General features: G+C 63.3%; 1 protein-coding gene across 1 annotated transcript; it reads left to right on the top strand.

Moving 5' to 3' along the window:
* Positions 1–78: 78 nt before the first annotated feature.
* Positions 79–9,835, top strand: LOC130593075 (CUGBP Elav-like family member 3; the record flags this gene model as incomplete). Its single annotated transcript, XM_057397938.1, has 9 exons — positions 79–162; positions 988–1,131; positions 3,147–3,285; positions 5,077–5,226; positions 5,303–5,368; positions 7,308–7,406; positions 7,506–7,649; positions 9,114–9,246; positions 9,337–9,835. Coding segments are annotated over 8 exons (954 nt in total), but the record flags the coding sequence as incomplete, so codon positions are not given.
* Between the last annotated feature and the right edge of the window lie 2,344 nt (positions 9,836–12,179).

Genomic DNA, 12,179 nt, shown 5'->3' with positions numbered 1-12,179 from the left:
GTGATGCCTTGGTCCCTATGGGGGGGGTGTGGTGGTGTTCTTTGGGGGTGCTGACCCCCGGCCCCCCCCCCTTTCTCCCAAGGCTGCGCCTTCGTCAAGTTCCAGAGCCATGCGGAGGCTCAGGCCGCCATCGCCGCGCTGCACGGGAGCCGCACCCTGCCGGTGAGATGGGCACCCAGCACCCAATATCCAGCACCCCAACACCCAGCACCAGCACCCAAAACCCAGCACCCAACACCCAATACCCAGCACCCCAACACCCAGCACCCAATACCCAACACCCAACACCTCAATACCTAGCACCCAGCACCCAACACCCGGCACCCCAACACCCAACACCCAGCACCCAACACCCAGTACCCAGCACCCAACACCCAGCACCCCAACACCCAATACCCAGCACCCAACACCCAGTACCCAGCACCCAACACCCAATACCCAGCACCCAAAACCCACTACCCAGCACCCAGTACCCAGCACCCAACACCCAATACCCAGCACCCAAAACCCACTACCCAGCACTCAACACCCAATACCCAGCACCCAACACCCAGTACCCAGCACCTAATGCCCACCACCCAACACCCCAACACCCAGCATTCAGCATCCCAGCACCCAATACCCAGCCCCCAATACCCAGCCCCCCAGCCGCATCCCCAGCAGTGGCCCCACCACTGCCCACACCACCATCCCCTTCACCATCATCATCCCCCCCATCGTTCCCACCATCATCCCCATCACTGTCCCCCCCAGCATCATCCTCACCCTCAACACCATCGTTCCCTTCACCACCATCCCCTTCACCGTCATTGTCCCCTTCACCACCATCATCTCCGTCATTGTCCTTTTCACCAGTATCATCCCCACCGCCATCCCCTTCACCACTCACCATCATCCCCATCATTATCCCCATCATCGCCATCCCACTCTCACCCCGCTGCCATCCCGGTCCCCGCTGGCACCGGCTGACACCGTGGCCCCTCGCAGGGAGCCTCCTCCAGCCTGGTGGTGAAGTTTGCGGACACGGAGAAGGAGCGGGGCCTGCGGCGGATGCAGCAGGTCGCCAGCCAGCTGGGCATGTTCAGCCCCATCGCCCTCCAGTTCGGGGCCTACAGCGCCTACACGCAGGCGGTAGGGTGGGCACGGGGTCATGGGGGGGGTTTTGGACCCATTGTGGTCCAGCGTGAGACCATTGGGGTGGTGGGTGTCTGGAGGTAAAGCCCCTGATCATGGACATGGACACCAGGTGATGGGTGTTGGGGTGATGGATACTGGGAGGTGATGGAACTCATCGTCCAGGATGGGGTTGTTGGGTGATGAATATTGCAGTGATGGATACTGGGAGGTGATGGATCCCATGGTCCTGGATGGGGTCGTTGGGTGATGAATATTGGAGTGATGGATACCGGGAGGTGATGGATCCTCTGGTCCAGGATGCGGTTGTTGGGTGATGGATGTTGGAATGATGGATACTGGGAGGTGATGGACCCCATGGTCCAGGATGGGGTCATTGGTTGATGGGTGTTGTAGTGATGGATACTGGGAGGTGATGGACCCCATGGTCTAGGATGGGGTCGTTGGGTGATGGGTGTTGGGGTGATGGATACTGGGAGGTGATGGACCCCGTGGTCCTGGATGGTGTTGTTGGCTGAAGGGTGTTGGGGTGATAGATACTGGGAGGTGATGGACCCCATGGTCCAGGATGGGGCTGTTGGGTGATGGATACTGCGAGGTGATGGACCCTGTGGTCCAGGACGGCATTGTTGCATGATGGATACTGGGAGGTGATGAACCCCGTGGTCCTGGATGGTGTTATTGGGTGATGAGTGTTGGGGTGATGGATACTGGGAGGTGACGGACCCTGTGGTCCAGGACGGAATGGTTGAGTGATGGATACTGGGAGGTGATGGACCCTATAGTCCTGGATGGGGTCATTGGGTGATGGGTGTTGTAGTGATGGATACTGGGAAGTGATGGACCCTGTGGTCCAGGAAGGGGTTGTTGGGTGATGGGTGTTGGAGTGATGGATACTGAGAGGTGATGGACTCCATGGTCCAGGATGGGGTCGTTGGATGATGGGTGTTGTGGTGATGGGTGTTGGGTGATGAATACTGGGAGGTGATGGACCCCATGGTCCAGGATGGGGTTGTTGGATGATGGGTGTTAGGGTGATGGATACTGGGAGGTGATGGACCCTGTGGTCCAGGACGGCATTGTTGCATGATGGATACTGGGAGGTGATGAACCCCGTGGTCCTGGATGGTGTTATTGGGTGATGAGTGTTGGGGTGATGGATACTGGGAGGTGACGGACCCTGTGGTCCAGGACGGAATGGTTGAGTGATGGATACTGGGAGGTGATGGACCCTATGGTCCTGGATGGGGTCATTGGGTGATGGGTGTTGTAGTGATGGATACTGGGAAGTGATGGACCCTGTGGTCCAGGAAGGGGTTATTGGGTGATGGGTGTTGGAGTGATGGATACTGAGAGGTGATGGACTCCATGGTCCAGGATGGGGTCGTTGGATGATGGGTGTTGTGGTGATGGGTGTTGGGTGATGAATACTGGGAGGTGATGGACCCCATAGTCCAGGATGGGGTTGTTGGATGATGGGTGTTAGGGTGATGGATACTGCGAGGTGATGGACCCTGTGGTCCAGGACGCCGTTGTTGCATGATGGATACTGGGAGGTGATGAACCCCGTGGTCCTGGATGGTGTTATTGGGTGATGAGTGTTGGGGTGATGGATACTCGGAGGTGATGGACCCTGTGGTCCAGGATGGCGTTGTTGCATGATGGATACTGGGAGGTGATGAACCCCGTGGTCCTGGATGGTGTTATTGGGTGATGGGTGTTGTAGTGATGGATACTGGGAGGTGATGGACCCTGTGGTCCTGGATGGGGTCATTGGGTGATGGGTGTTGGCGTGATGGATACTGGGAAGTGATGGACCCCATGGTCGAGGATGCGGTTGTTGGGTGATGGATACTGGGAGGTGATGGGCCCCACAGCCCTGGATGGGGTTGTTGGGTGATGGTTCCCCATGGGGCACCGGACCCATGGGGCTGTTCCATGCTGGTGTTGGGGGTCACGGCTCCAGGGGATCCCTGGTGGCTGGTGCCCCAATCCAGGCGCTGTCCCCGCAGCTGATGCAGCAGCAGGCGGCCCTGGTGGCTGCCCACTCGGCCTACCTCAGCCCCATGGCCACCATGGCCGTCCAGATGCAGCACATGGGCACAGTCAACCCCAACGGGCTCATCGCCACCCCCCTGCCCCCCTCCTCAGGTAGGTGGCACTGGGCAGGGGAGGGATGGGGATGAGGACATCGGGGTCCCAGGAATGGGGGACACCAGGGATGGGGATGAGGACATCGGGGTCCCAGGAATGGGGGACACCAGGGATGGGGACATGGGGCTCCCCCATGGATGTCTAGGGGTGGGGAATGTGGTGGGGTGGCACTTGGAGATGGGGACATAAGAGTGGCACCAGGGATGGGGATGAGGGCAATGGGGACAGGGATGGGGGAACACTGTAGGGCATGGGGGCACGGTGGCACTGGGGATGGGGACAATGGGAACAGGGCACGGCAGCACCGGGGATGGGGGCAATGGGGATTGGGGCAATGGGAACAGGGCACGGCAGCACCGGGGATGGGGGCAATGGGAACAGGAGATGGTGGCACCAGGGGTGGGGGCAATGGGATGGGGGCACTGGGTACAGGGCGCAGCAGCACCAGGGGTGGGGGCAGTGGGAACAGGGTGCAGCAGCACCAGGGATGGGGGGACCAGGGATGGGGGCACTGGGGATGAGTCACTGGGGATGGAGGCACTGGGTACAGGTCACGGTGGCACCAGGGATGGGGGCACTGGGATGGGGGGCACTGGGATGGGGGCACTGGGATGGGGGCACTGGGATGGGGGCACTGGGATGGGGGCACTGGGAACAGGTCACGGTGGCACTGGGGATGGGGGCAATGGGATGGGGGCAATGGGAACAGGTCACGGCGGCACCGGGGCTGGGGCCACTGGGATGGGGGCAATGGGTACAGGTCACGGTGGCACCAGGGACGGGGACAATGGGATGGGGCCACTGGGATGGGGCACTGGGTACAGGTCACAGTGGGACCAGAGATGGGGGCAATGGGATGGGGGCACTGGGAACAGGTCACGGTAGCACCGGGGATGGGGGCACTGGGATGGGGGCAATGGGAACAGGTCACGGTGGCACCAGGGAATGGGGCAATGGGATGGGGGCAATGGAAACAGGGCACAGCAGCACCAGGGATGGGGGCAATAGGATGGGGGCACTGGGATGGGGGCACTGGGAACAGGTCACGGTGGCACCGGGCATGGGGGCAATGGGATGGGGGCAATGGGAATAGGTCATGGTGGCACCGGAGATGGGGGCACTGGGACGGGGGCAATGGGAACAGGTCACGGTGGCACCGGACATGGGGGCAATAGGATGGGGGCAATGGGAAGAGGTCATGGTGGCACCAGGGATGGGGGCACTGGGATGGGGGCAATGGGAACAGGGCACAGCAGCACCAGGGATGGGGGCAATGGGATGGGGGCACTGGGAACAGGTCACGGTGGCACCGGGGATGGGGGCAATAGGATGGGGGCACTGGGAACAGGTCACGGTGGCACCGGAGATGGGGGCACTGGGATGGGGGCACTGGGACCAGGTCACGGTGGCACCGGGCATGGGGGCAATGGGATGGGGGCACTGGGACCAGGTCACGGTGGCACCGGGCATGGGGGCAATGGGATGGGGGCAATGGGATGGAGGCAATGGGATGGGCAATCGGATGGGGGCATCCGGATGGGGGCAATGGGATGGGGGCAATGGGACCAGGTCACGGTGGCACCGGGCATGGGGGCAATGGGATGGGGGCAATGGGAATAGGTCATGGTGGCACCAGGGATGGGGGCACTGGGATGGGGGCAATGGGAACAGGGCACAGCAGCACCAGGGATGGGGGCAATGGGATGGGGGCACTGGGACCAGGTCACGGCGGCACCGGGGCTGGGACACGCGGGAGGATGATGGGGTCAGGCCGCGCTGTGCCCGCAGGTACCAGCACGCCCCCGGCCATGGCCGCCACCCCGGTCCCCGCCATCGCGGCCCCGCTCAGCGTCAACGGCTACAGCCCGGTACCGGCGCAGCCCGCGGGGCCCCCGGCGCCCGAGGCCGTGTTCGCGGGGGGGGTCCCCCCCTTCCCAGGTGCCCGCAGCCCCCCCCCTCCCGACCCCCCCTCCCGACCCCCCCCACCCTCCCCTAACGCCGCCTCTGCCCCCAGCCCAGAGCCCCGCGGCCCCCGGAGACCCCCTGCAGCAGGCGTACGCCGGCATGGGGCACTACACAGGTGTGTGGGGCAACGGGGGCAATGGGGGCATGGGGGGGCAATGGGGGCATTGGGGGCATTGGGGGCATTGCATGGCACTGGGGGGACTGGGGGGCAATGGGGGCATTGGGGGCATTGCATGGCACTGGGGGGGGACTGGGGGGCAATGGGGGCATTGGGGGGCAACAGGGGCAATGGGGGCATTGGGGGGCATTGCATGGCACTGGGGGGACTGGGGGGCAATGAGGGGCATTGCATGGCACTGGGGGGGACTGGGGGGCAATGAGGGGCATTGCATGGCACTGGGGGGGACTGGGGGGCAATGGGGGCATTGGAGGGCATTGCATGGCACTGGGGGGACTGGGGGGCAATGGGGGCATTGGGGGGCAATGGGGGCATTGGGGGCATTGCATGGCACTGGGGGGGACTGGGGGGCAATGAGGGGCATTGCATGGCACTAGGTGAGACTGGGGGGCAATGGGGGCATTGGAGGGCATTGCATGGCACTGGGGGTGACTGGGGGGCAATGGGGGCATTGCATGGCACTGGGGGGGGACTGGGGGGCAATGGGGGCATTGGAGGGCATTGCATGGCACTGGGGGGGACTGGGGGGCAATGGGGGCATTGCATGGCACTGGGGGGCAATGGGGGCAATGGGGGGCATTGCATGGCACTGGGGGGGGCTGGGGGGCACTGGAGGGGCACTGAATGGCACTGGGGGGGGGGCTGGAAAGGCATTGTGTGGCACTGGGGGATACCAGAGGGCATTGCATGGCACTGGGGGGGACTGGGGGGCAATGGGGACCACTGGGGGGCAATGGGGACCACTGGTGGGTACTGGGGGGCAATGGGAGGGCATTGTGTGGCACTGTGGGTGCTGGGGGATATCGGGGGGCACTGAATGGCACTGGGAGGGCACTGGGGGGCACTGAATGGCACTGAATGGCAATGGGGGTACTGGAGGGCACGGGAGGCACTGGAGGGCACTGGGGGGCAGTGGAAGGGCACTGAGTGGCACTGGGAGGGCACTGGGGGACACTGTGGGTACTGTGGGGCACTGTGGGTACTGGGGTCACTGGGAGGGCACTGTGGGTAATGGGGGGCAGTGGGGGGCACTGTGGGCAGTGGGGGCACTGTGGGTACTGTGGGGCACTGTGGGTACTGTGGGGCACTGGGAAGGCACTCTGGGTAATGGGGGGAAGTGGGGGGCACTGTGGGCAGTGGGGGGCACTGTGGGCAGTGGGGGGCACTGGGAAGGCTCTGTGGGTACTGGGGGGCACTGGAGGGCACTGGGAGCACACTGTGGGTACTGGGGGGCACTGTGGGTAATGGGAGGCAGTGGGGGCACTGTGGGTAGTGGGGGGCACTGTGGGTCCTGGGGGGCACTGGGAGGGCACTGGGAGCGCACTGTGGGTACTGGGGGGCACTGGAGGGCACTGGGAGCGCACTGTGGGTACTGGGGGGCACTGGAGGGCACTGGGAGCGCACTGTGGGTACTGGGGGGCACTGTGGGGCACTGGGAGCGCACTGTGGGTACTGGGGAGCACTGTGGGTACTGGGGTCACTGGGAGCGCACTGTGGGTACTGTGGGGCACTGTGGGTACTGGGGTCACTGGGAGGGCACTGTGGGTAATGGGGGGCAGTGGGGGGCACTGTGGGCAGTGGGGGCACTGTGGGTACTGTGGGGCACTGGAGGGCACTGGGAGCACACTGTGGGTACTGGGGGGCACTGTGGGTAATGGGAGACAGTGGGGGCACTGTGGGTAGTGGGGGGCACTGTGGGTCCTGGGGGGCACTGGGAGGGCACTGGGAGCGCACTGTGGGTACTGGGGGCCACTGGAGGGCACTGGGAGCGCACTGTGGGTACTGGGGGGCACTGTGGGGCACTGGGAGCGCACTGTGGGTACTGGGGGGCACTGGGGGGCAGTGTCAGCGCTAACCAGTCCTGCCCCCCCCCCAGCCGCCTACCCAGCAGCCTATGGGCTGGTGAGCCCGGCCTTCGCCCCCCCGGGACCCCTGCTCGCTCCCCCGCCCCCCCCGCAGCAGCAGCAGCGAGAAGGTGAGAGCAGCCTGGACCCCCCCCCCGCCCCCACCCCAAAAACCTGTTGGGGTGCCCCAGGGGGGGTCCGCAGCCGCCGTGACGCCGCTCCCTCCGCAGGCCCCGAGGGCTGTAACATCTTCATCTACCACCTGCCCCAGGAGTTCGCCGACACCGAGATCCTGCAGATGTTCCTGCCCTTCGGCAACGTCATCTCCGCCAAGGTCTTCGTGGACCGCGCCACCAACCAGAGCAAGTGCTTCGGTGGGGACACCGGCACCAGGGCACCGGGACCGCGGGATGGGGACAGCGGGATGGGGACACCGGGATGGGGACACCAGGATGGGGACGCCAGGATGGGGACATGGTATTGGGGACATAGGGATATGATGATGGGAACACATGGGATAGGAGCATTGGGGTGAGGGCACTGGGGATGGGGACATAGGGATGGAGACATGGGGATGGGGACGCCAGGATGGGGACATGGCGTTGAGGACATAGGGATATGATGATGGGAACACATGGGAATGGAGCAGTGGGGTGAGGACACTGCGGATGGGGACACCAGGATGGGGACACTGCAATGGGGACACCAGGATGGGGACATGGCATTGAGGACATAGGGATATGATGATGGGAACACAGGGGATAGGAGCATTGGGGTGAGGGCACTGGGGATGGGGACATAGGGATGGAGACATGGGGATGGGGACGCCAGGATGGGGACATGGCGTTGAGGACATAGGGATATGATGATGGGAACACATGGGAATGGAGCAGTGGGGTGAGGACACTGCGGATGGGGACACCAGGATGGGGACACTGCAATGGGGACACCAGGATGGGGACATGGCATTGAGGACATAGGGATATGATGATGGGAACACAGGGGATAGGAGCATTGGGGTGAGGGCACTGGGGATGGGGACATAGGGATGGAGACATGGGGATGGGGACGCCAGGATGGGGACATGGCGTTGAGGACATAGGGATATGATGATGGGAACACATGGGAATGGAGCAGTGGGGTGAGGACACTGCGGATGGGGACACCAGGATGGGGACACTGCAATGGGGACACCAGGATGGGGACATGGCATTGAGGACATAGGGATATGATGATGGGAACACAGGGGATAGGAGCATTGGGTGAGGACACTGGGGATGAGGACATAGGGATGGGGACATGGGGATAGGGACACCAGGATGGGGACATGGCGTTGAGGACATAGGGATATGATGATGGGAATGCATGGGATAGGAGCATTGGGGTGAGGACACTGGGGATGAGGACATAGGGATGGAGACATGGGGATGGGGACACCAGGATGCGGACATGGCGTTGAGGACATAGGGATATGATGGGAATGCATGGGATAGGAGCATTGGGGTGAGGACACTGGGGATGAGGACATAGGGATGGAGACATGGGGATAGGGACACCAGGATGGGGACATGGCATTGAGGACATAGAGATATGATGGTAGGAACTCATGGGAATGGAGCAGTGGGGTGAGGACACTGGAGATGGGGACACTGCAATGGGGCCACCAGGATGGGGACATGGCGCTGGGGACATAGGGATATGATGATGGGAATGCATGGGATAGGAGCATTGGGGTGAGGACACTGGAGATGGGGACACCAGGGATAAGGGATGCTGGGCTGGGGACACCCCTCAGCGCCCCAGCCCTGATGTCCCCGTCACTGTCCCCATCCCCGCAGGCTTCGTGAGCTTTGACAACCCGGCGAGCGCCCAGGCCGCCATCCAGGCCATGAACGGCTTCCAGATCGGGATGAAGCGCCTCAAGGTGCAGCTCAAGAGGCCCAAAGATGCCAACCGGCCGTACTGAGCCTGGTGAGACCCCGGCCCCCCCACCGCGGGCACCCCCTGCCCACCCCAACTCTTCTTAATACCCCCATTTCTCTCCCCCCCCCCCCCCACCAGGTCCGGAGGCTCTGGAGCAGCACCTTTGGGTGCCTCCCTATTGCAGAGCAGTCCCCATCTCCCCCCCCCCCCCCCAAGTGGTGCCCGCAGGGGGCTCAGTCCTGCTGGGGAGGGGGGGGGGCACAGACCCCCACACGCTCAGGAAGGATGGATCCCCCCCTCCAGGACCGATCCGGACCCCCCAGTCCAGGCAGGGCTGGGTGGGCCCTGGGTGCCAGCACCCCCCAGCGCCCAGGTCCAACCTGCCCTGGTGGGGCACCCACCCTCTCCCCCCAACCCCAGGACCCCCACCCACCCCCCCGGGGGACCCTGCTTGGAGCTTTTCTCTCACCAAACAGGACCAAAACCAGCTCCAGGCTGGAGAGGGGGGATCCTGGGGGGGGGGGCACATGCTGTGGTTGGGGGGTCTCAGCCCCAGCACCCTCCCAGGGCCTGGGGGGGCCATGCTGGGGTGCAATGGGACCCCCCAGCACACACACACACACACACACACACACACACTCACACACTCACACACACTCACTGCCACCCCGCTTCACCCCTCAACACCCCCAAACCTGCCTCAGTTCCCCCCCCCCCCCCAAACTCACCCATGGGCACGGCCACAGCTGCAGGGTGCTGGGTGCTGCACAGACACAGAGCAGCCAAATCTGGGATGCTCCGGCACTGGGGTGCTCTGGTACTGGGATGCTCCGGCACTGGGGTGCTCTGGCACTGGGATGCTCCAATACTGGGATGCTCCAGCACTGGGATGCTCCAGCACTGGGATGCTCCGGCACTGGGGTGCTCTGGTACTGGGATGCTCCAGCGCTGGGATGCTCCAGCACTGGGATGCTCTGGCACTGGGATGATCCAGTACTGGGATGCTCCGGCACTGGGATGCTCCAGTACTGGGATGCCCCAGCACTGGGATGCTCCAGCACTGGGATGCTCCGGCACTGGGATGCTCTGAACTGGGATGCTCCGGTACGGGGATGCGCTGGCACTGGGATGCTCTTGTACTGTGATGTGTCGAAACTGGGATGCTCTGGTATGGGAATGCGCTGGCAGTGGGATACTCTGGTGCTGTGATGCGTCAAACCTGGGATGCTCTGGTACCAAAATGCTCCGATACTGGGATGCTCTGGTACCGGGATGCGCTGGCACTGGGATGCTCTGGTACAGGGACGCTCTGGCACTGGGATGTTCTGGTACCAGGATGCTCTGGCCACTGGGATGCTCTGGTACTGGGACGTGCCAGCACTGGGATGCTCCGACACTGGGAGGCTCCAGCACCAAGAGGCTCCGACACTGGGAGGCTCCGGCACTGGGAGGCTCCGCTATGAGGCTGAGCTGTCGCCGTGCTGGTGCTCTATGAACATGAAGCGGCCAGAGCCGGGCATGGACCAGCCAAACACCGGGAGCACGGAGCAGCCGGAGGCCACTGCATGGACACAGCGGGGGGGGGGGAATGAAACTCGAGGCCTCTGGCTCTGCCCGGACCCACAGCGGCCAAACCCGGGGTGCGCCAGGCACCCACCAGCCAAAACGGGGCCGCATCCGGCACCGTCCAGCCCCCAGCAGCTCCCAGCCGGGGCCGGTGCCCCCCCCCCCCCCCCCCCCCCCCCCCCCCCCCCCCCCCCCCCCCCCCCCCCCCCCCCCCCCCAGCCCCACGTTTACACCCGCTGCTCCCCGCTGTAAATAAGGGGTTGGGGGGCGCGGGGGCCTCTGTCTCTTCCCCCCCCTTTTGGGGGGTTTGGTACCTGCTGAGTTGGGATGGGGGTGGGTCGGGGGAGGGTGGGGGGGGGCTGTTGAGGGGGGGGGGGTGGGGATGGGACCCCCGGGAGGTGACGTCTGCGGCCGAGCCGCCGCCGCTTTAATTTATTTGCTATTTATTGCGGTTCCTTTGGATCATTTCAATTTTTTTCTCTTTTATTTTTTCCTTTTTTTCTGTTTTTTTTTTTTCTGTCGAAATAAAAGAAGTTCAAAAAAAAAACCAAAATAACGCTCAAAGGCGCCTCTGACCCCCCCCACCCCCCCATCACCCCCACACCCCCCACCCCCCCCGCGGCCGCAGGGCCCGGTGGCTTCATCAATAAATCAATTTATTTAAAAGAATATGTTACAATTAATTACACTGAGTGAGTTCAGCAAAGCCCCGTGGGGGGGGAGGGGGCAAAGGGGAGGGGGCAAAGGGGGGGTTATTTTGCTGTTTTCTTCTTGGTTTCGCACGTTTTGGGGTCATTTCCTTCACTTTCTGACTCACGAATAGAAAAGACACAAGGCGGCTGCAAATAAATTAAAGAGGATGTGGATGGCAGCGGGATCAGGCCCGGGGAGTGGGGGGGGACACACACGGAACCGGCTCCAACTCGGACACAGTCATGAGTGGGGTTATTGCTGAGACCCGATGCTGTCGTGGCACTGATGGGCCCCGGCGTGGGGGCTTTGGGGTCCCAAAGGGCTCCCAAGGCAAATCCGGTTACACTTGGAGCTGGTTGAGGAATCCCTGCTCCTTGCTGCAGGTGTCCAAGAGCTGAGGAATTGGGGAGGATCCCCCCCAGCCCCACCGTGACCAGGACCCACAGGGAGGTTGGGAATAGCGGCAGCATGGTGATGGGATGGGATCAAGGCGGGGAGCGGGGCCGGGGTCACGCAGCCGAAGGCCCCGCTGGTGGCTGCATCCAGCTTCTCCCATCCCAGTGAGGGGCAGATGAACCTCAGCCTCTGCTGGTACCCAGCGGGATGATGGTAACAATGGTGCTGATGCTGGTGCTCAGCAGCCCTGGTGCCCAGCGGGATGATGGCAGTGACGGTGCTGATGCTGGTGCTCACCGGCCCTGGTGCCCGGTGAATGATGATGG

Source organism: Pezoporus wallicus, unplaced genomic scaffold, assembly GCF_028554395.1.
Source record: "Pezoporus wallicus isolate ANWC-B61680 ecotype Strahan unplaced genomic scaffold, APGP_CSIRO_Pwel_v1 contig_10380, whole genome shotgun sequence".
NCBI lineage: Eukaryota > Metazoa > Chordata > Aves > Psittaciformes > Psittacidae > Pezoporus > Pezoporus wallicus.
Note: the sequence above shows the minus strand (reverse complement) of the source record. Positions and strands in the feature narration are given on the sequence as shown.